Source organism: Diabrotica virgifera, chromosome 8 (genome assembly GCF_917563875.1).
Source record: "Diabrotica virgifera virgifera chromosome 8, PGI_DIABVI_V3a".
In the NCBI taxonomy this organism is placed as follows: domain Eukaryota; kingdom Metazoa; phylum Arthropoda; class Insecta; order Coleoptera; family Chrysomelidae; genus Diabrotica; species Diabrotica virgifera.
The window spans coordinates 66208281-66234563 of NC_065450.1; the positions used below are offsets into that span (position 1 = coordinate 66208281).

General features: G+C 32.3%; 1 protein-coding gene across 1 annotated transcript in view; it reads left to right on the forward strand.

Moving 5' to 3' along the window:
• LOC126890618 (protein KIAA0100) overlaps window positions 1-26283 on the forward strand; it is a 219107-nt gene that overhangs the window by 26653 nt on the left and 166171 nt on the right. Inside the window, exons 9-14 of the mRNA XM_050659702.1 lie at window positions 2388-2524; window positions 4626-5063; window positions 7597-7964; window positions 11948-12070; window positions 14456-14629; window positions 15241-15484. Of these exons, the coding sequence (XP_050515659.1) occupies window positions 2388-2524; window positions 4626-5063; window positions 7597-7964; window positions 11948-12070; window positions 14456-14629; window positions 15241-15484 (1484 nt within the window). The remainder of the gene's footprint in view (window positions 1-2387; window positions 2525-4625; window positions 5064-7596; window positions 7965-11947; window positions 12071-14455; window positions 14630-15240; window positions 15485-26283) is intronic.

Sequence of the window (26283 nt, forward strand, 5' to 3'; positions counted from 1 at the left end):
CCCAGATTGAAGATTTGCTTGTAATAAGAAGCTATGGAATATTAGCTGATAGGCAACCAATTATACATTTCCCGTATCTATTTGAATGGCAAGTACGGCAGAAACCAATCTGCCGAGCGGTGATCTGCAAACGGTAGCAAGGCACGTATCTAACCACGTACCTTGCTATCGCGCCCGGGATAAAATTATGAAATAGGTAAGTAGGTAGTTTTACGTCGTTTAATGATTGATATTGTAATTTTTTTAAGTTGTTAGGAATTACCATTTAGGTGACAGGATGAATCGGAGGATTCGTTACATCAAGTTAATTATAGAGAACAAATAAAATTGTTTAACAAATTTTCTAATTTACTTTCTGACTCGAAGACATTTAGCGGCGTACCTAAAACAGCACAGAATGAAAGAATCAATTAGTAGTTACATTTTGATCCTTTTCGGTAGAAGTAGACGAAACTACTGATAGAGGTAACATGTCATTCACAATTATCAATTATTCTTCGATACGCGTTACCTCTAATATTTATGAGAGGTTTTTAGGTTTTCAGACGTGAGTAGAAGCCATAAGACAGAATATATTTTTGGTGTTTTAAGGTAGTAGTACACTTTAGAAGACCAAAAATAAGCATTTTTTCAAGATTTTTTTTCTCAGAACCTTTATTAAAAATGAACTTAAAACTTTTTACATATTAATATCTAACTCTTAGAGAGTACAAAAAATATATATTTTTTCATTTATGCACATACACTAATATTGTAGAGGGCGCCAAAGTCGAGGCCTCGAAAAAAAGTAGTTCCGATGGCGGAAAAAGAAATCGCTTTTTTTTCTTCAGTTTTTCATGGTTAAAATATATAAATTTTTTATTTTTTGGCCAAATTGTGGTAAATTGTCACGTGAAAAAGCTTCCTTTTTCAAATGCCGTACAATATTTTTGTTTCAGATATCCCAATCCTGAGATTAACTGTCCGCCATCTTTTATCGAGGCCTCGACTTTGGCGCCCTCTACAATATTAGTGTACGTGCATAAATAAAAAAGGATATATTTTTTGTACTCTCTAAGAATTAGATATTAAGATGTAAAAAGTTTTATGTTTATTTTTAATAAAGGTTCTGAGAAAAAAATTCTTGAAAAAAATGCTTATTTTTGATCTTCTAAAGTGTACTAGTACTTTAAAGGACATATTAAAATTTTTTGATATCAAAAATAAAAGGTAAGGCAAATTTATGACGGCGCTGCCTTGATGTTCGGTGAATTGTATGGTCTCCAGGCAGAAGTTAAAACTATTGCACCAGGCAAAACTATTATTTACTCACTGTTATAAATCATTGACGTCTTTGACGATTCAAAATTTAAAAGTTACGCCAAAGAATTTTCAAAATATCTATTAGACAAGTTCATTAAAAATTATTCATCATTCTTTAATCAAATAAAATAAGAAAATGGATTAACAGGTTTACATGCTGATCCAAATATTTTCGGAAGGTGGGATAAGTTACAAAATATGTATAATTTTATATACTGCAATTCATTAGGTACAACAAACTGTTCCCGAAATTAATAAATTATTGTGCCCAAATGTGGGCAAATTCTGCCTCAAATGAACGGGATTTCTCTTGTCTCAAAAGAGTCAAAACGTATTGTCGAAACACCATGAAACAAGAAAGAATGTCAAACTTGTCTCAAATTTCAAATGTAAAAAAAAAACTTTTAAAATCTCTCCAAAGCAATAATAAATTTTACAATGACGTTATAAGCCATTTTGCTACTTCGAAATAACATAGACTAAATAGACCTAATTTATAAACAGGTTTAGGTTCTAAATTTATAGAAAAAAACAAAAAAAAACAAAGAAAAAATAAAAAAAATTAAAAAACAAAAACCAAAAATGTCCTATGAAATTGAAGCCTTTTAATTAGATGGCATACCTATCTGAGGGGACAAAACCGTGTCGACCATGTCCCTAAAGCCACGAGCCGCCACTGCTCTGTAGATCGTATTATTATTGGAGTCCTCACTTCAATACGAGTTCAATCATATGTAAAACATATCTATAGAGCGTTTCACGCTTAAGAGCGGAACATTGCGTAGATAGCGCTACGTATTTCTTATGGACGATAGAAGCGCGCCAATGCCTCTTCTATCGTATCGAGAATGAATGGTATATCGACAGTCTAGTAGCAACACGTGCCTGATGGTTTTGGCAACACTGATCTGCATAAGCCAAACGTTCCGTTGTTAACGTGAAATAAAGTATAGTAATTTTACTTTTCCCACAGATAAATTCACTTCCCTTTTGTAGTAAATGAATTGTATAATTATTGGATCTACTTATTCAAAAATATAACTTTTTGGAATATAACTGTAATATAATTGGTTTTATCATTTTAGGAGTTTAAAGCAATATGGACAAATATCAGTAAAATCGCCATCTCCTCCCAAAGACGGGAAATGCCATGATGGACATAAGTTATCTTTACATCTTGTAGTAACCCACTTCAATTTTTTTCTGCAATCGCAAAATAAAGGTAAAAGTTTAAAATAAGTTTAAATAATAGATAATACTACAGTTTCTACTGCTGCCATTCTCAAAGTTATAATTGCCATACTTTATAGATCTTCCTTACTTTTAGATGTTCTTTCTGCGTTCGTTCTCGTTTATGATTCCTCTCACCTAACAGCAGGGAGACATTTGCCAATATTTCATTAGGATTTTTCGCTACTTTCACTCTCCGAATTGTTTTCTTGGGACTCTCTGCTAGTATAAATAAATTGGAAGAGGATATAGAATGGGAAACAATGAAGTAAAAATACTTTTTTACTCAGACGATGCAATATTGATACAAGATAGTCTGCAAAGGTTAGTCCACAGATTTAACCTAAGAGCAAAAGAATTCAATATGACATTTTCATCACAAAAAACTAAAACAATAGTATTCGGTAAAGAACCAATCAGATGTAAAATAGAAGTTGCTGGTATCAGCATTGAACAAGTAATGGAAACAAAATATCTTGTCAAGCTACGGAGACCTGAACGAATAAGTGAGAAATACAAGTACAAAAAGCAGATAGACTGTCTGGAGGACATATTAACACTGAGATGAAGTCAAGAATTTATAAAGCCAGTGTACGACCAATAATGACATATGTAATAATGCCTACCAGGGGTTTTGCATGCCTGATTGACTACAAGAAGGCATTCGATAGAGTCGGACATGAACAAGTGATAGAAGTGCTGAAGAGGACAGGGATTGACGGAAGAGACCTGAAAATAATAGCTAACCTGTATTGAAATCAATCAGCAGTGCTCCGAATAGATGGAGAATATACAGATCATGTCAAAATATTAAGGGGAGTGAGAGAGGGATGCATTATTTCACCGCTGATATTCAATCTGTACTCAGAGCATATTTTTGAAGAGGCTCTATAAGATATTGATGAATGCATCTCAATAAATGGAGTATTATATTTTATATATATAATAAATATATATATATATATATATATATATATATATATATATATATATATATATAAAATGCTCAGTAACCTGCGGTATGCAGATGATACAATAGTGTTTTCCAATACCATAGAAACTTAATGAACAAAATAACGGAAACAAAATATATGGACTAGATATAAACACCAGCAAAACCAAGCTAATGATCATCAGCAAGCAAAACATAAGAAGCAAATCTATATGTGAACCAAATGAGAATTGAACGTGTCTCACAATACAACTACTTGGGAACTATAATCAGTGAGTCGTGGGACAATTCTCAAGAGATTAGATGTCGCATCGGAAAGGCAAAAAGTGCTTTTTTGACTCTGAGCTCTGTGTTCAAGAGCCATGACCTCACCTTAAAAACAAAAATAAGGCTCTTTTAATGTTACGTGTACTCAGTGCTTATATACGGAGTAGAAACGTGGATATTAAAGGCAGAAACTGTGTCGAAACTTCAGGCTTTTGAGCTATGGTTGTACAGAAGGATCCTGAAAATACCATGGATAGACAAAGTCACCAATAAAGAAGTACTACGGAGGATGAACAAAACCTCAGATTTAGTCAACGTTGAAGGGCCTTAAGCTGCAGTACTTGGGACATATAATGAGAAATCAAGGCAGATACGAGCTACTCCAATGCATTTTACAAGGTAAAATTAAAGGAAAAAGGGCCCCAGGACGAAGAAGAATATTCTGGCGTGCTAACCTGAGAGCATGGTATACAAAGACCTCTACACAACTATTCCGTATAGCAACCAACAAAGTCATCATAGCCAGAATGAACGCCAACGTTCGGAACGGACAGGCACCTTCAGAAGAAGACCAGAGGTTGGTGGTTGACAACTTCGAAATGTATATTAGTTAGGTAAACATCTTTTGAAGGTAAAAATTATTTTACTACCAGAAGCGTAACAACACTAACTGTCATCTACCAACTTTATACAAAGTAGAGTTAACAGACTCCTCCTGGTGAATAGCCTCCACCTACTCTTGCTTTGATGGTTGCTTTACCCAGAGTAGATATTACTTTCCTATTTTTAAGGGATGACTATGCTATACAGTCAATCACTTTAAAGTCTGAATTTTCCTTTATAAGTCGATTAATAAATCTTTTTTATTTTGCAGAATATTTTATAACCCGATTGAACACCATCAGTTTGGATAAATCTCTAAAGAATACGAGTATTAAGTTTGAAGAATTTAAAATTTTCAGCGTAAAAAATAGCGGAGATTGTTACACATGCATCAGAACAGAGGACATCTCTAACTATAAAGCTTTTATCAAAACGACCTGTCTAGAGATCCGTGAAAATAAAGACAAAATTAAAGAAACTACGCTCACTCTTCTAGATTCAATTGTAACTTATTGGTCTACTAACTTTCACATGAAATCGTTGCTATTAGTTCGGAGTATGATGAAATTTTGGACTGGGATAAAAGACGAGTTAAAGATGGAGTCTTATAAAGGACCCACAGAGAAATTCGTGAAGAATTTAAATATTTTTGGAAAGTTTGAATTCCACATTGATATCAGTCCAGAACATAGCGCAAAAGTTGCCTTAGGTAAGTACAATGTATAGATATAGTAATCGGCAGTAATACTCCAGTACGAATATTTTGAGCTTAGTTACTTGCATAAAACAACTGTATTCTTTGGATTATTCCACTATTGTGGAAGAATCATCTTCCACAGTTGGTTGGTTTACTCATTTTGTTTAGTGTATTTGTTTTTTAACGATCTTTTGGTTTTGCCATGGTTTTAATAAGTTTTCTGTTGGTTTTCATTCTATTAGCCGTTATTGTCCGTATACTGCAGATGATTAGTGGTAGGGGAGCCCAAGCGGGGATTTTTTCAGTTACTCGAGCGCGTCAGGTTATCATATGGGAATAAACCTGGTACCCTGCAGATGTACCTCTACCATATATTGGCGCTTAACACAAGAGAGTTCGTTAAAGGGGGCCCGAAAAAAGAAATCTATCCTTAAAAAAAGAATGTGTGTGTACTTTGTACGCACGCAAGAAGTTATACTTCTAAATATGATTTCAATGAAATAAATATACTTTCGGACAGTTTATTTGTATTTTATTTAAAGATTAAATTAATTTTTACTTACTATTTTCCAAAAATTTTTATTAAAACAATACTAAAAATTAAAAAAAGATTAGAAAACACCAGCATTTGAACCGGGGACCTCTTGATCTCCAGCCCAACGCTCTACTACTGAACTATACCCTTTTGTTTATAAGGGCTACAAGATTTCTCAGACATAGTGACAAACATACGAAGTGAATTATAAAATACTTTAAATATTACTTATTATCTTATTCCCGAGGTAGACAAGTCCAAATACACAAAAATTATAATAATAGTTATTTATGATATAAATGTTAAAAGCACAATTTTAAGGCACGCATGTGAAAGATTCGCTTCGCTCATTCTGCAATTCACATGAATGCCTTAAAAATGTACTTTTTAACACCTATATCATACAATATTTTTTCTACAAACGTCTTATATATCAACAATTATAATTTATTCATTCTCAATTACAGGACAATACCTACAAAAACTTTTACTTGGACTTGACTGACATTCCATTTTTATATTTTTCTTGACATTACATCAAAACTGCCTATACTGTCAATACGTAAATCATAACAACTATAGAATAACATCTACTTTTATTTTTGTAGATTCTAACAAATCTTAATAGTTTTTTTTTTCTACAAACGTGTTAAAAATGCAATAATACAGTTTAAATTAAATTTAAAAAAAACCTTTAAAACCACCTTTTTCAAATTGCGCAAGTTGTATTATTGATATTAATGTTAATAAATGAAATATAAATATTTTCACGTTTCACAATTTGACAATTCACTTTTAACTGCAGTGCCTTAAAATGTTTAAAGCACTGGTGCTTTAAAGTAGCATTTTTAACGCTCCTATGGAGTGCTATAAATTGCATTTTTAACACGTTTATAGAAAAATATATTTAAAAACACTAATATATCCTTTCCACACCTTTTCTCCATACTGTCTGTGTGCGCATGCGCGCAGATTAATAAAATTTCACCCTCAATCGCGCCTAAAGAAGTATAACTTCAAAAAGCTCTAAATTGTCAGATTAAGATAAGGTAAGTTAAGTACGGACGACGTCAAAAGGATTGCTGGGAATTGGTTGCAGAAAGCCCAAGACCGACAAAATTGGAAGAAATTAGGGGAGGCCTATGTTCAACTTTGGATGCAGAAGGCTGGATGATGATGATGATGAAGTTAAGTACATGCAAAAGAGTATATACTTAAATCTGACGATTTAAGCCGGGCGTAAGGAAATGGGCGAGTCCCAAAGTTTCACAAGAAAAAAGCGAATATTTCGCGAAATGAATGACAGATCGAAAAAATACATGCTCAATATTTTTTAAAAATCTATCGAATGATACCAAACACGACTTCCCACGGAGAGGGATGGGAGGTAAATTTAATATTTTAAATACGAATCCCGCGATATTTAGCGAAATGAACATCAGATCGAAAAACTGTAAAATACACTTATATAATATTTTTGAAAAATCTATCGAATGGCACCAAACATGACCCCCAAGGAGGTGGGGTGGGAGGTTACTTTAAAATCTTAAATAGAAGCCCTCATTTTTTATTGCAGATTTGGATTCCTTACGTAAAAATAAGTAACTTTTATTCGAAACATTTTTTTGAATTATGGATAGATGGCGTTATAATCGGAAAAAACGATTGTTGGAAATGGAAAATTAAATTAAAAAATGGCAAGCGCCCACTAAAATGGAAAACTTTTACTTAATTTTTTTTTGGTTTTAGGACCTACTCTTCACAACCCAATAGGTCCCCAAAGCGCTCGAGTGACTGCACATTTAGCATACTTTGCTCCCCTACCATAGTTAGGACCTTATTTACTTTGCTGTAATTTACATTGCTGACAATATAAAGTAGTGCTTAAGGTACTTTACTTCCCAAATTTGAAAAAATACAATTTTTAAATATTAAGAGAAAACAACAAGAGATAACAATAAATATAAAAAATGTTGTTTTTTGTTCCCATTTTTTGTTCCTTTTTTTCAGATGAATTAAAAGTTACGAAAAAACTAGACGACCTTACCAAACCGCCCGAAACATATCTGAACACATCACTGGTGATATCCATCGACGATGCCGAAATATTCACAATAAACGGCATCAATTTCCATCCCATAAAAAGTCACGCTGTTATAGAGGCCGAAAGATCAGACGTTGAAAGCTTTGCAGTACCATTCAACAAAACGTGGGGCGTTTCAATCGATCTATTCAAGGCAGTTTTTCCATATGAGCACAACTTTGCGGAAGCTTATCAGAATCAATTCGTTTCTGTTTTTAAATGGTTGAAGATTGTGCACAATTTAAAGAAGGATCGGTCTGTAGAAGGACCTCTTCCAAGCGATTTGCTAATCAATGTAAGTTATTCATGCCTATTCTGTAACTCATTTCGATGATAGAAGTAAGGAAAATCGAATAGAAGTGGCCAAGTCGAATAGAAATAGGCAAAATCGGTATTCCATAACTCCCTCGGAATTTCTACAATCGGAATAGTGAATAGAAATGATTTCGACAACATTTTTACCCTGTCGAAATTAGATTTCGATAATCGGAATTGTGCTTGACGCAAGCGCATTGTATTTTGTTTTGACGTTTATATTTTATATCTACTAAAAATAGTTTATTACTATTTATTTACAATTATTTACAGTATTTTTACCTTTTGTATATGCTTAATTTTTTAGTCTGTGGTGTTATTTACTTAGGAAATTGTATATTTAATTAAGTCATGTACGAGTATGCATTGAACCTAACCCCATTTTCTCTGGCCTGGCATCTGAATGCTGAATGTTTGCCAGTCACAGTTCACAGTGTTGCCATACTTTTTTGTATATTTCTTGTACAATTTCAATCAATGGCATAATGATTGTACAAGACCCAGGGCCGGATTTAAGGGGGGGCAGGCTGGGCAGCTGCCCGGGGCCCCCACATTTTGGGGGCCCCCACAAAGCCCCAAACTTAAAAAAATCAGCACATTATTCACATAGAATAATTTTTGTAAATTAATTAACTGTAATATTTCGTTATATGGAAGGTTTCTCTCCTATTAAAAATGTATTTTTGGCAAATTACGGTCATAAAGCAGAAGATATATTTAAGACATTCTTGCAAGAAGGTGATATTGATTTGAAAAGCTGCAGCAGGGGACAGTCCTACGACAATGCGTCAGTTATGAGTGGAAAATACAATGGTGTTCAGCTAAAATTTAGATAACATAATATCTTGGCGTTGTAGATTCCATGTGTAAGTGTTGTCCTGCTGCCATAGAATTCTTTGATTTCTTTGAAGGACTGTATGAACCCTATGTATTTTTCACTTCCTCTACATATAGATACAACTTGTTAATCGAATGTTTAAAAACGTCTTTAAGCTAGAGCAACGCTGACCATGGCAGAAATATTATTGTTCCTAAAAAATAGTAAATACTACTAGATGGTCGTCTAGAAGTGATGCCGCAAAAGAACTAGTTAAAGGTTATAATCAGATTAAAAGAGTATTATCTAAAATTTCAAAAGACGATGGGCAACAATTTGAAACTCGGAGCGATACAAATGGTTTGTGTAATCGAGTGTATTTACTGAAAACAGGAATATTTGCAATATTTTGGAATGAAATCTTAGAGAGGACAAACAGCACAAGTCGTATTCTCCAAGATCCAAATATTTACCTTAATTCAGGAGTGGCGGCATTTAAATCAATTAAAACATTTATTTTAAGGAATATTTCAGTGACTGAAATGACAACATCAGAGAAATTTGGGACTCAAAATTTTATAGCTATTATAGATCACTTTATTTCCTCTTCAAGGCATAGGCTTTCGGCATATGAATCCATTCATTCCAATTTTGGATTTTTAAATTATTTGGGAAATTTAACTCCCAATGAAATTGAAGCTCACTCACTGAAGCTTACCGACAGTTATAGCAATGATTTAGATAAAAAACTAGGTGTCGAACTAGTACAATTTATAGAATTTTTCAATTCATTTAAAGAGGAAATCGGTTCATCAAATATAAGTAAAGAACTTCAAATGTACCGACGGTTAAAAGAGAAAAATGCGAATGATGCAGTTCCAAACGTTGTAGTGACACTTCGTTTAGATTTAGTTCTGATGGTAACTAACTGCAGTGGAGAGAGATCATTCTAAAAATTTAAGTTAATTAAAAATCAAGTTTGGTCTATGACAGGCCAAGAGCGTTTGAACTATCTCTTTATAATGAGCATTAGACACAATGCCTTAAAGCAACTAGATATGCCCGACATAATCAAGGAATTTTCAGTTAAAAAATCTCGAAAAGTACCCGGACTTAAAACCATACCATAGTCATAACAACAATTTGTTTAATGGTAGGAGGTAGGGGGCTCCACACCAATTCTGACCAGGGGCCTCCACTGCCTTAACAGTGACAAGACCGTTTAAAACTATAAAGATAGACTTATAGCGTTGATTGATAAATAATATATTATACCAGTTTACTTGTATTTTTATCAATCAGCGCTTATAGAAAAGAAAATAATTATAGAAAAGACGCCATTTTTGGGAAAAGTTGTTTATCAGTTATTTTAGCTGGAATCAAATCTTAAGATTGTATATTATTAGTAATATTTTACATCATACATCTTATCTTCATTTATCTTTTTTTTTTATTTATCAGTTGATCTTCTTTTTTATAACAATTTTAACTAACTTTGATTTAAAACCATTTATCATCTTTTGAGCTTTTTGTGTAGAATATTTACACTAATATTTTGTTGTTTACTTTTCAAAACTTTTCTTTTTTGTTATTTGAAAAATATTTTTTAAATGCAACTGTATGTAATGTGATAGTATGAAAAATTGAAGATATGGCATATACGGTGTCGTATTTCAAATTTAGAACCAGTAACAAGCAGGCCACAGAACACTAATTTCGCTTGACAATGCGGGGTTGCCACCCCCTCCTGACCACGTGAAATATAAATTGCCGATTTCGATTTACCTTTATGTCGATGTGAGTTACAGAATGCCAATCCAAACGAGAAAATGACGCGATAGATATCAAACATTCCGATTTCAGTTAATTACGATTCGGCTTGGTCATTTCTATTTGATTTGTTAATAACTACAGAATAGGGCTGATTGTTTATTGTTTGTACTATAACAACCATGGCGAAAGCCTAAACTCCTTAACATAACAGTACAGTCCTGGTTCTTGGATTACTGGTTATACAGTGCGCTGGAATAAGTGCTACCACTCCCTATTAACTTGTTTACTTTTAGCACATAAGCAAAACGCTCGGACAGGTCGATTTTTAAAATAATCATATTATATTATAGCATCAATGTTTCGAACTTTACGCGATCCCTCTTCAGGTGGTAGGCATAACTTTTATTTTTTTAAATGGGAAAGTATATCATGTGACACCTCATTTAAAAGCTTTTGAAATACTGATTACAAAAGTGTATAATACTTTAATCATTTGACAGCGTAGGCGCAAAATTTTGGTCAAATTATTTTTAAATGCATTCATTTTTTTCGAATACTGAGAAAACTAATAAGTATTTTTGAAAAATTTAAACGCAGAATGAAATATTCCATTATTACCCATTATTACCGAGGGCCTAAAATCCCTTAGAATAACCAACAAGTTTCTTTAGAATGAGCTATTTTTAATTAAAAATCACACTAAATTTTCTCTTTTTTTTCACCCCTGTAACTTATTAAAATAAACATTATAAAATTTCTCAGAGACTTTCGACCCTCGATAATACTGTAATCTTTCATTCTGCGTTTAAATTTTTTTCAAAAATACTTATTAGTTTTCTCAGGAGTCGGAAAAAATGCTTTTCACTTAAAAAGCATTAAAACGGAAATTTTGCGCCTACGCTCTTAAAAAGTATTAAATTATTATACATTTTTGTAATCAGTATCTCAAAAGCTCTTAAATGAGGTGTCACATGATGTACTTTCCTATTTAAAAAAATCAAAGTTATGGCTGTCACCTGAAGAGGGATTGCATAAAGTTCGAAACATTGATGCTACAATATACTATGATTATTTTACAAAAATGAGCGTTTTGTTTATGTGCTAAAAATATATAAGTTAATAGGGAGGGGTAACACTTATTCCAGTGCACTGTATGATATTACTACTTAGTTCAGTAGTTAGTACTACTTTCTATCAGAAAGAGCTATTAAAGTAGATGACACCTTTGTACGCTAATCATTTGAGTGGGAAACAACCTGGTACATTTGTTGGCCTTCCGTGTTTGATTTTATATTCAGCCCGACTATCGGATGAGACGGGGATGACGAAATGACGTCATAACAACTTGCTGATTATCTACTATATTGTTTTAGGTTAAAGAGTTTTTATTTGAAATGAGTGACGATCCATTTGAAGTCAAATTGAGAGATAATTTTGAATTATTGGAAGACGAATATAATGAGAGCTTGAAACGACAAAAGATGCTGAAGGATAAGGTATGTACAATAGTATTTGCACTTTTAATTTCCTCCCCTTTTACACTCCCGGTCAGTGTATATTCCTGTTTGACGTGTAACATTAATCAAAAATAACGTAAAAATACATTTTTTTTAATTTATAAATTCATGAACTGATTTCTTCTTACCACCTTTATTGGCGTAAATTACTTACGTTGTAGACGAAACTAGTCAAAATTTAAGGCAAGAAAAACGCAAGAAAAAAATATATACAGGGTGTTTCATTGGGAAACGGAAATATTTTAATGGTGAATAGAGGTCACCGAGGCGGTTCTAGATATACTACATTTATTGCCCTACCGATTTTTATAATCGAGTTACAGGGTGTTTTATCGATTTTGCTCATTTCTTTTCTGAGCCATAACTTTAGAATCACCCTGTATATTTTTTGATATTTGGTACACATATTTATGTCTTATTCAAAATCCAAACGACCGACATACTAATCGCTGGAAAAATCCAGGTCCGGATTAACAAAAAATTATAAAGTAATTGTGACCTTAAAACAACACCCTGTATATTGAAATTTTGAAAATCTGTTTGCATATTTGAAGATCACAAAAAACTAAGTTTATTGGTTCACTTGAACTTTTCGGCCAGACAATTTTTTGACTTTAATTTTGAAATTATATTGAATTTTTTAAGAACTGTGACATTAAAAAGCAGGTACAATTAACTTTGAATTATAAATTATTAAAGTTAATGAATAAATACTCACTTTAAAAATAATCAATAATTATTTACCACATTGGAACGATCCAATTACTAATGACAAGAAAAATCCAGGTCCGGATTAACAAAAAAATATAAAGTAATTGTGACCTTGACCCAACACCCTGTATATTGAAACTTTGAAAATTTGTTTGCGCATTTTAAAAGAACATAAAACTGTGATTAAAGGTTCATTTTAATTTTTTGCGCAGATGATTTAATTACATCAATTTGGAAATTATATTGAAATCTTAAATAACTCTGAGATTAAAAACCAGGTATTATTAACTTTAATAATTAAATGTTAATGAATCAATACTTATTTTAATATTAAAAATATTTATTTACTACGCTGGCTTAATGGATTCTCTGGATTTGTAGCTGTATGCACATCATTAATAAATTAGAATTGGGATATTTTAATGATTTAGTAAAGTATTAACAAAGAACAGCTATATCTAATAAAAAAATCGTTTAAACAATTCAATAATTTAACATAAATTAAAAATAATTGAACTATAACAGTTGCTCAAAATGTCTGCCATTTTGTTCGATGCATTTCCTTGCTAGTTTTAAAAGATTTCGAATCGATTTTCTGATTACTTGGGATTGTTCTTAGTTTTTCTGGAAGCTTCTTGCCACCTTTACAGAATTAATCAATATGATTTCAAAATTGCCGTAATTAAATTATCTCCGCAAAAACTTGACATGCACCATTTAACGCAGTTTTTTATGCTCTTTTAAAATTCGCAAACAAATTTTCAAATTTTCAATATACAATATATATAGGGTGTTGTTTTAAGGTCACAATTACTTTATATCTTTTTTGTTAATCCGGACCTGGATTTTTCTTGTGATTAGTAATTGGGTTGTTCCAATGTGGTAAATAAGTACTGATTATTTTTAAAATGAATATTTATTCATTAACTTTAATAATTTGTAACTAAAAGTTAATAATACCTGCGAGTTTTTAAAAAATTCAATATAATTTCAAAATTAAAGTCATAAAACTGTCTGGCCGAAAAATTGAAGCAAAACATTAAACTTAGTTTTTTGCGATCTTTTCAAATATGCAAACAAACTTTCAAAATTTGAATATACAGGGTGTTGTTTTAAGGTCACAATTACTTTATAATTTTTTGTTAATCCGGACCTGGATTTTTCTTATGGTTAGTATCTCGGTCGTTTGGGTTGTGACTGAGACATATATGTGTACCAAATATCAAAAAAAATATACAGGGTGGTTCCAAAGTTATGGTTTAGGAAAAAAATGGGCAAAATAGATAAATCACCCAGTACCTCTCTTATAAAAGTCGGTAGGGCAAAAAATTTAGTATATCTAGAACCGGCTCGGTGACCTCTATTTACCATTAAAGTATTTCCGTTTCTCAATGAAACACCCTGTATAATAAATGTTATTTTACGGAATTAGCTGTAGATAAAGAAATACGCGAGGAAGCTATTTGTATTAAACTTAACTCTTTTTTTTTCGCTTATATTTGTACCATTTATTTCGTATCGATATTATTTGTTTCAAATTTGTCTCACCGAATCAATTTTGCGTGTAACATTATTTTACAACTACATACTATAAATAATATTTTTCTTCATTTATTTGTAGAAAAAAATTGTTTTATGTTATCTTTGTTTTAGATTGCCGATTTATTGAAGACACATCTACACATGGCGGGTAAAGTTGAAGAGCTGTATGCAACGTTAAAGAAGAAAAATGCAGATATATATGTCCAGAGATCTAAATTAATGTACAAAGCCGCCCCTCAAAGAACCCGCTTATTTGCTTGGCATATGACTAACATAGAAGTTTTGGTAAGCTATTTAACAACATCTATATGAAATAGTTTTATAGGTTGTAATAAATTTTTGCGGTAAAAATTGTAATGTCTCAAAAGAATAATATTAACGTCACACTGATCAGTTTGTATCGTTTGCATTTGACTGCGATTTTAAGTATTGTAAGTCAGCTGCCATCGATGCAATGAAAAGACGAAAATTCTCCGCAATCAAAAAAGTTTAAGTTCAACTTTCAGCAGGCAAAGTAATGTTTTTTAACATTGAACATTTTTTCCGACCATGAAGGAACTTGCTCGTAGAATTTACAGAACCTACAGTGCATATCAACACAAACCTGTAATGAAACTTTGAATAGGCTGCATCAAGTAATAAAACTAAAACCTCCAGGGAAACTCACGGCAATACGTGGGTTCATGTTGCCAAAGCAGTGAAAGAAAATCTAAAATACAAGAAATGGAGGATATTACAGCTTCCACCATTTCATCCCGATTTATCTCCTTGTGATTTTCACATCTTTGAGCCACTTAAAAACGCGTTAAAAGGTAATCGTTTTCAGTCGCACGACGAGCTACTAAAAGTTTTATCGGTAAAACAAACGAGTTCTAATTGTTGTCTGTTTATTTAAGGTTCTTGCTGATCCAACCATTCATGGTAGGGAAAACGTTATCCGAACCATGAGAGAAATAGACCACGATACGCCTTGGCCCGAAGAACATATGGAATTTTCAACGCTCTGGTGCCGGGTCATCTCTTTCAGATGCGCCGAGTGGAAATTTTTGCTTAGGGACTTCCCCCAACCGTTGATGAACGTTAGAAAGTGCTATATTTGGGGACAGTTGGTGGGAGCCGAACAAGTTGCGCCAAAGAGAGGTAAGCTTAATAAATAATTTCATTTCGTGTGGGAAATTTAACAGAGTGCTTACTAGGCTGTTCAATAAATTTTGCATTTCGATAATAGAGGGCATTGCTACTAGCCTAATATTATTTTGTTATGTTGGTACACCCTTCATATAAAGGTGTGTGAAGTTTCATTTCAATCTGTCAATTCATTTTTTGTTTACAAGCTATTTAGTATCGACGTGTCATAGTATTTTTTTTATAATGGAAGCAATCTTGTATCGTGCAGTGATTGAATTTGTATGTTTTGGAAGATTTAAAAGAAAAGGAAAGATACGAACGAATGTTGAAACTATAAGGGCTCTTCGTCTTCAATTAGTACAGTAGAAAGATGGGTTGCTGAATTTAAATGTGGTTATACAAGCCTTGCAGGCGATCCATGTCAAGGACGTCCAAAAAAAGTAACCAGAAATTAATTGTAGCAAAATATAGGATATGGTGATGGAAAATTGTCAAGGGACTGAAAGAGATTTAGTAGAATCGCTAGGCATCTCATTGGGTACTGTAAGCAATATTTTGACTAAAGTATTGGATTTCTTCTTCTTCTTCATGTGCCATCTCCTCTAAGAAGGTTGGCAACCATCACGGCAATTCGCACTTTCGATACCGCTGCTCTAAAGAGATCAGCAGAAGTGCAGTTAAACCAACCTCTCAAATTGTTTAACCAGGAGATGCGTCTTCTTCCGTGACTCCTTCTACCCTGTATTGGGTTTCAGACAACTGTATTTACAATGGGTGCCGCATTCGCTAACATTCAGAGCGTTTTCGAAAGGATAAAGTAGATTTTGTGCCTCGATTCATCACTATGGTTGAGATTTGGGTCTATCACCATGACCCTGAATCAAACAAGGCTAAATCTGGGTTTTTCGGCTCCGAAACGAGTTTGTGTCCAGAAATGGGCAAAGAAGTGTTAGCATTAGTCTTGGGGGTGCGAGAGGAATTGTGGTTGTGGATTGATTGCAAAACAATATTGTGGTAAAACAATAGAATCTGAATATTATTGCAATCTTTTAGATCAGCAGAAGGCAAAAATTCGTGAAAATAGAACCTGTTTGCAGAAGAAATTCTTTTTCATCAGGACAATGCACCGTGTCATATGACTACCATCATACATTCTTCTTTTTGTCTCAATTAATTTAATTAAAAATTTTTTTTTGGACAACCCGTATAAATAATTATCTTAACGTTTATATTACTGAATAAATAATTAAATAACCTTTCAAATGAGCTATCACACGACCTCTACTCTCATTTAAAATAATCATGGATTACGTCATCACGCCAAGATGGTTGACTTCATTAGTATGATTTATTTGCCAAAAAGTCATAATTTAACAATAAAAATCGACCTATGTCAGGATTTCTCTCCAAATTTGCCCCTTCTCGAGATAATGAATTTATTCCAACTCGAACGTCCTCACTGTATATAAAATAATAAAAATATATTTCTCCATGTATATAATATAACACAAAATAACAAAACAATATTTTATTTATATTGTAAAAGTGACAGAAAATAACGTTTTAATTAGTATACTTCACGTGTGAAGGCATTAAATAATTATTTTCCGTTGGGAAAAGATGGAAAAGGAAGTGAATTCACAATTTCAGTAAAAAATCCAACTGTATCCAAGATTCTATCTAGAGCTTTGTTTAAATCGAGTCGGATGACGACAGTTTTTTGTTGGAAACACAAGTGTTTTGCTTTTCTAGATTCGTCTTCATCCTACAATGAAAAACCTTTATTGTATTAGGCCTGGATCTCGCGTACAAAAAAAACTTTATTAATAGCTAGCTGAAAATTTGTTAATAGTTTAACGGTGTCTAGACTGACTAACTTTGATGTACGGCAACACTGGAATAGGGGAAGTTTTAATTAAGTTATAATATAAAGTTTGCTATTGAATAAACATAAAAACAACCTGCTAGTTTTCACAATCATAAACTTCTCAGGATGACACGTTCCACAGTTAAAATCACATTCCACATTATTAAAACTTTCCCTATTCCAGTGTTGCCATACATCAAAGTTAGTCCGTCTAGACAACGTTAAGCTATTAATACATTTTCAGCTTGCTATTAATAAACTTTTTTCTCTTCTCATACCATAATATTATATCAATTATGATGTCACTACCTGTATCATAACGAACTTCATTATGATACAGATTTTCATTACGGTACAGATTTTAAACCAATAAAATCGCGATATGGCATTCGCGATGAAGGTGGCACACGCGCAGTGACCAATGGCGAGTCAAATACATACGCTTTGATAGTTCTCACCCGTTGTCCTAGGTGAACGACAAACGCGACAACGCGACACGACGCGACGCGAAAATATCAAGTAATGGTTGTATTTGTGTATGGCCTACGTTTCCGGGTTAATCAGTCTACGACAAGACGCGACGAAGTGCGAACTTGATTTGTTCGCGACGAGACACGACACAGCGTGACGCCCCATTGCTTTTTTCAATTCAAATTATGCTACGCAATAGTTTATTAAATAAATAAAAACTAATAATAACTATATAGTACCATTGTTTTTTCATTAACATACCTTAAAGTCGGTAACAGCCTCTCCTCAATAGAATTTGGTTTTTGAAAATTACTTATTGATAGTTATTGATAGCTCAGTTATTAATACTGAGTTTAACAGCTGCAATGATATAATCGAAAGTGAATAAGCCACAATACTCTTTAAACCAACGTGGATTATTTCATTAATTTCGGATATAAATGATTAAACTCTCCAAATTTACTCGTTCTAAATATATGACATTTGTTGTCTTTCTTTTTCGTTTATGGAATTTTTTAGCTAAGTATTTAAAATATGAATTTTCTAGTAACACTGCCATATACTTCCCCACACTTAAGAATAGGAATGAATAATTGACATCGTCACGTTTGTCCTGGTTTGAGTGATGGAAAGCGACGCGATGCGACGCTACATAAGCCACACGTCGCGTGAATTACTTGTCGCATCGCATCGCAACGCATCGCATCGCGTCGCGTCGTTTTCCGTCGCTCACCTAGGACAACGGGTCAATATGTAAACAACCTGACAAACTACTTAATTTGTTTGCGTTACAAAATTAATAAACTTGAATATATGTCTTGTTGTGAATGATCATAGAAAAAATCGTGTATACAACTTGCATTTAATTATCATTAAGAAGCTCGTACTCTATACGAAACTCGCCGCTAGGCGGTTCGTTTCGTATCCCTCATACTCGCTTCATAATGACCATCATTAAATGGTCGTTGCATAATATACTATTTTTTGGTATGCGGGATCCAGGCCTATATAGAATCAAGAATACGTAGTACCGGTAGTACTCAATACTTAGTTTTTGAAAAAAAATATTTTTAATTTTTTTTACTAATACATCCACCACGCAGGATTATCAAAGTTTTGTTAGGTTGAGTAATTAATACAGGGTGAGTCATGAGGAACTGTACATACTCCTACCTCGTATAGAGGCCCCTATGGGGAATAATAAATGACCATTAAAAAGTGTCTGCTCCCATTGTTTAATAATATACAGGGCGAGTTTCGCATTTTGACAGAAATTTGTATTCGTCATAATTTTTGAACGGTCAGATCGATGTGTCTCTTATTTTGGTCAATCGTTACACTATTACCACCCAATCAACAGATTTATTCAAACTAGAAAAAAATCAGGTCCGGCTTTAAAAAATTAGTTCGTTTTGGTCTTAGAAAAAATTTCACCCTGTATAAGTTTTTTGAAAACTCTAATATGAATTTTACAAATTAGACAAATAGAATTAAAATGGCACTTTTATTTTTTCCCCACACGATTACTTAATTTTTTATTAAAAAATCAAATTTGTCAAAATCGCAATTTTACCATAAAAATAAAAAAAATTAAACAACGTTTTTCTTAAAATTAAAAGTTTCACCATGTTTTTTCTATAACACGTCTAGATCTAAAACTCCCCATAACACTTCTCTTTGGACTCTATAGTTTAACATAGACATGATCAAATAGATAAATTTTGAATTTTCTCATTTAATTTTTGCGATTTAACTTTGCAATTCACGAATCTGCACCTTATATTTTTAAAAATTCATAACTTTTACGAGAAGAAGACTTAAAGTCTACAACAATTTTCATAGTCTTCAAAATGGTAAGAGATATGTGCTGTAAAAATTTCAGAAAAAAAAAATATTAAAATGGAACAGAGTTGTAGCGAGTTAAACCGTGATTTCATTTTTTTTTTCATTTTTAGGTTAAAATTCCGATTTTGACAAATTTTATTTTTTAATAAAAAATTAAGTAATCGTGTGGGGAAAAAATAAACATGCCATTTTAACTGCCTATTTGTCTTATTTGTAAAATTCATATTAGAGTTTTCAAAAAGCGTATACAGGGTGAAATTTTTTCTAAGACCAAAACGAACTAATTTGTTTAAATCCGGGCCTGATTTTTTTCTAGTTTGAATAAATCAGTTGATTGGGTGGTAACATAAATTAAATATTTGTTCAAAAAAAATTAATTTTTGTAATTAAAGTTAATTTTTTTAAATCTATGGTTCAATTTACCAAACTTTTAATTATTCATAGTCAAATTTGATTTTTTTATAAAATATTAAGTAATCGTGTGGGGAAAAAAATAAAAATGCCATTTTAATTGTGTATTTCTCTAATTTGTAAAATTTTTATTAGAGTTTTCAAAAAGCTTATCCAGGATGAAATTTTTTCTAAGACCAAAACGAACTAATTTTTTAAATCCAGACCTGATTTTTTTCTAGTTTGAATAAATCAAGTTGATTTGGTGGTAACATAAATTAAATATTTGTTTAGTAATAAAAGTTAATTTTTTAAATCTATGGTTCACTTTACCAAACTTTTAATTCATAGTCGAATTTGATTTTTTTATAAAAAATTAAGTAATCGTGTGGGAAAAAAATAAATATGCTATTGTAATTGCCTATTTGTATAATTTGTAAAATTCATATTAGAGTTTTCAAAAAGCGTATACAGGGTGAAATTTTTTCTAAGACCAAAAGGAACTAATTTTTTAAAGCCGGACCTGATTTTTTTCTAGTTTGAATAAATCAGTTGATTACGTGGTAGTAGTGTAACGATTGACCAAAGTAAGAGACACATCGATCTGACCGTTCAAAAATTATGACGAATACAAATTTCTGTCAAAATGCGAAACTCGCCCTGTATATTATTAAACAATGGGAGCAGACACTTTTTAATGGTCATTTGTTATTCCCCATAGGAGCCTCTATACGAGGTAGGAGTATGTACAGTTCCTCATGACTCACCCTGTATAATGTATAAAGCTAATTTCACTGACTTTGTCCGATAAGTGAATTCTTCTTCTTTTTTAACGTTTACATTAATTACCATCGATTCTCACGAACTCAAACAATATACTGTATTCTCATATCTTCATTTTCCGAATTACTTTTTTACATGTAAACTTAATCTTAAAACATTATACCACTTAAGATGTTTACGACGTTTTTTGTATTTTAGTTATAATTTTTTAATTAATTTTGTAGGCAATCATGTTTTACTAACTACAGTGCGTCCATAAAGTAACGCATAAATTCGTTATTTCGTAAACCGGTTACTTTGAAAATTCCCGAAACAGGTCGATTTTGATTTTTAAATTACGGTTTTTTGGCATATATATCATACTAGTGACGTCATACATCTGGGCGTGATGACGTAATCGATGATTTTTTTAAATGAGAATAGGGGCCATATGATAGCTCATTTGAAAGGGTATTCAATTCTCTATCCAATAATATAAACATTAACATAATTATTTATATAGTGTGTTAAAAAACATTTTTTTAATTAAAATAAGTGAGACAAAAAGAAGAATATAATGTAATTATTTAATTCAAAATACATTTTACTACTGTCCGTAAACAGAAAAAACATTTATTTGACAAATAAACATTGATTTTCGCTTAAGAGGATCGGTACGTATTTTCGGCTGCAATGCTATTCAAATGGGGATTCATTTTTTTCGAATCCTGAGAAAACTAATAAGTATTTTTGAAAAATTTAAACGCAGAATGAAAGATTACGTTATTAGCGAGGGCCGAAAGTCCCTGAGAACTTCTATAATGTTTATTTTAATAAGTTACAGGGGTGAAAAACTAAGAGAAAATTTAGTGTGATTTTTAATTTCAAATATATCATTCAAAATAAACTTTTTATTTATTCTAAGGGACTTTCGGCCCTCGGTAATAATTTATTCTTTCATTCTGCGTTTAAATTTTTCAAAAATATTTATTGGTTTTTTCAGGATTCGAAAAAAATTAACACTATGCTGTGGTAATATTTTCCAAATTTATCTTTGTCTTACAACGCTCTCAGTCGAATGTAATATTGTCAGCATATATTGTCAGTCAGACACTGACAATCAGTGACAATTTTAAATATTTGACATTGCATCGGGAATATGTTGAGTTATTGATTAAATATTATTGATATATACAGTCTGAAAAATGAAAGAATACCCATGTACGATCACATCAATCACTTATTTTGTATTTGCTGTATTTTTCGATAAATAACAAACGTTTGTTATAGAAAAAGACAGCAAATACAAAATAAGTGATTGATGTGAGCGTTCATGGGTATTCTTTCATTTTTCCGACTGTAGTGTATTTGACAAATAATTGATTCAAGACGTGAACTTAATAAAAAGTTATTTATTGTGTATTATTTGTGGAAGATCCAGGCAGAGAATACATCAGGATAATATATTCTGTGATCCAAGTATTTTGTTGTTAAAGATGTTCAAAATTGTAAGCGTTTCATAACAATATATTATTAAAAAATCACTTTAACAGTTTTCCTCTTTTCTCGATTGAGCATTAGTCTTTGTTGTACAAATAAATTATTACAATCACTGATTACATAGTTAGTGAAAAAATTATCACATTTATTAACTGAATTAATAATTTGCAATTATAAAAATAACAGTTATCCAAGAACATTCAAAACCCATCTCTTTAAATTAATGATGACATTTTCAAATAGAATGACATTCTAGTAACGTTTACATATCCATACCAGTGTGAATTTTACTACACGTAATTTGCCGTGTAAAGACAGAAAAAGTAGGGATACACGTAAAATATTTGCGAATTATGTACTCATAGCCTTAAATGAAATGTTCAAACTGCCAAGCGACAGGTGGGTGGCAGATTGAATTTAAGCAAAAAACAATATTTATTTCTCAAATAAACATTTTTTTCCTATTTTCTGACAACATTAAAACGTATTTTGAATTAAATAAATTACGTACATTCTTCTTTTTGTCTCAATTATTTTAATTAAAAAAATGTTTTTTTGAACACCTTGCGTAAATAATTAGGTTAATGTTTATATTAGTGAATAGAGAATTGAATACCCTTTCAAATGAGCTATCACATGACCCCTATTCTCATTTAAAAAAATCATCGATTACGTCATCGCGCCCAGATGGATGACGTCACTAGTATGATATATATGCCAAAAAATCTGAATCTAAAAATAAAAATCGACCCGTTTCAGGATTTCTCATTAATGTCGTTGGTTTACGAAATAATGAATTTATGCGTTACTTTATGGATGCACTGTATATCCAAATCCATTGTAATTTATACTTTATTCCTGTAGATATTTGCGACATTTCTACTGTCTATTCATATATAAAATAAAAATGCATGGGAATAACTTCTTTATTTCTAAACTTTGTATATTTTAACAATATTTATCTTTACTGGGCGCCAGAGAAAACGAGCCATCTTAGTAAATAGTACTTATTAATTGGTTTTAATAACTTAAGGATGTCTTAAGTTAACCTGGTACCAAGCGAAAATCCAAAAGTCGACTTCAACGAAATAGCATTGGTTCATAAATATAAATACTTAGCGCATGAAATCCAAATTGCCAGGGACAATCAAACTGCCGAAGTACAAAGAAGGATCACCTTAGCATGGGCCGCATATGGAGCTCTATCAGACATCTTTAAGAGCAACTTACCAAATTATTTGAAAAAGAAGACTCGACATGACATGACTTAGGGCACCGAAACATTATCGTTAACCCAGGCCACAGCAACCAAACTTAGAGTGTCAAAAAAGAATGGAACGGTCATTACTTGGACTAGCTCTCAGAGACAGGGTCAGAAACGAGAAGGACAGGCGCCACAGATGTCATAGAGCGAGTAGCATGGCTGAAGTGCAATTGATCGGGCCATGTAGCTAGAATGAAGGACGGGAGGTGGACCCAAAAAATTACAGTGTGTAGACCATGAGCAGACAGAAGAAGTAGAGGTAGACCACCTACACGATGGACAGACGGCGACGTCAAAAGGATTGCTGGGAATTTGTTACAGAAAGCCCAAAACTGGAAGAAATTAGGGGAAACCTATGTTCAACTTTAAATGCAGAAGGCTGGATGATGATGATGATGATGATGAAGGATGTCTTGCTTTGTGTATAGTGAAGAATAACTAACTAAATAAGATAAATAAAATAAATAAAATTAAAATAAATAAATAAAATAAATAAATAAATAAATAAATAAATAAATAAAATAAATAAATAAATAAATAAAATAAATAAATAAAATAAATAAATAAATAAATAAAATAAATAAATAAATAAAATAAATTTACGGATTCTAGGTTCTAGGAAACCATTACATTCTCAAAACTAATTTAATAAAATAAAAAATTCAGCGGTATTCCAACATATGACTGATTCTGACCACCCTATTAGTCGTAAGGACTTCTCAATCATTGGTCATGCAAGTTCTCCAACGGAACTCAGCATCAAGGAGGCATTATTCATATTTCTTTTGAAGCCACCCTTAAACACGCAACAAGACATGGCGTGTTTGAAATTATAAGGCTTTTCATTCACAATCATTTGTTTCGAGCTTCCGTCATATGTTGTATAATCCGTGTATATTAATATTATACACGGCATACAAATGACAATCGATGAAAAGCCCTATTGACTTAACCCAATGATTGTCAATGTCATTTTTTACGTTTTCATTAATTATTGTTTGTTCCTTTAAAATTATTTTAAAGCATCCGCTCAAGAAACTTATTATTCTGACGATGATTAAAGTAATAATTGAAACGTCACCATGAATTTTAATTTAGTTATGGGTTTTATCTTTAAGTTTATTATTTTTATCAAGTTTAATGGTGTGCCCTTATCTACATAAAAATAAAAAATTGTAAAATTGACAAATGGATTTAGTGTCCGCAGTCGTATAAACCCAAATAAACAACAACAACAAAACTCATTATTTACGTGTTATCAAAGTTTATTGGAAGTTGTTCGGAAATAGTTGTTGGGATATTTTACTAGTATGTATATCGGTCATTGTCAACATTGCTGGATGGTGAATTTGAACAAAACTTGAAAGCTGCAAACTGCATTTTTCAAAGCTCAACGCTTTAAACGATTCTGGTGTTCGTCGGAGGTTAACCTTCATCGGACTGGCCGGGGTCCATTTTGACTCCAAATCACAATTTTTGGCTGTTACTTTATAGATCTTAATTTTTAATATATATTTTGTATATAATATTATATTATTATATATTTTATTGATAAAAAATCATGCATGCAAGAACATTTAACGGTAAGATTCGGTTAGAAAAGATTAAAAAGCGTCATATTGCAGACGTATTCTCAAAAATTTTGGATTACTATGCTCAGATAGAACAAAAAAATACAAGGGGGCAGTGCCATTTGTGTTGTAGAAGAGGGTAGGGTATGGCAGCATACAGTTCAGCAATAAAACCCTTACTTCCTACACGAAATCACAGACTGGCCTATTAGACATAGTGCAGTGACTGTAGGGAGCAGTTGATCTTCTCCCCGGGGTCCGAACAAATAATCCCCGGACAAATAATCCCGGACAAAAATCCCCACAAATTATCCCTAGACAAAAAATCCCCGGACAAAAAATCCCCTTAAAAATTATCCCCGGACAAAATATCCCCACAGAAAATCCCGGACAAAAAATCCTCAAGAAATATTTGCTGCCGAATAGTTATCTAAAAGTTTTCCCGAAATTTTAACAAATTTCGAATTCCAATTCCATGCTGAAAACTTCAAATTTTACGTGACAAAAGAGTGTGACTTTTTTCAAAAATCGTGGAAGATATGGGGAATGAGCTAAGGCCCCGTTTTCATGTCAGGCGCTTAACGCGCGTTTTGATAACGCGCGATTACAACTACATACATTTTACTGAAGACCGTTCACATGCTAACGCGCGTTTTATGTCATTAAGACGCGCGTTGGCATGTGAACGGTCTCAAGTAAAATGTATGTAGTTGTAATCGCGCGTTATCAAAATGCGCGTTATCAAAATGCGCTTTAAGCGCCTGTCATGAAAACGGGTCCTTAGCTCATTCCCCATATTTTCCACGATTTTTGAAAAAACTCACAGTTTTTGTCACGTATAAACAAATAAAGGTAACAAAAATGTAACACAAATAAAGTTTTCAGCCTGGAATTGGAATTCGAAATTTGTTAAAATTTTAGGAAAACTTTTAGAGAACTATTCGACAGCAACGATTTCGATGACTATTTCTTGGGGATTTTTTGTCCGGGATTTTTTGTGGGTATATTTTGTCCAAAAAAATTTGTGGGGATTATTTGTCCGGGATTTTTTGTTCGGGGATTATTTGTTCGGGGATTTTTTGTCCGGGGATTTTTTGTCCGGGATTATTTGTCCGGGGATTATTTGTCCTAGCTTCGTATC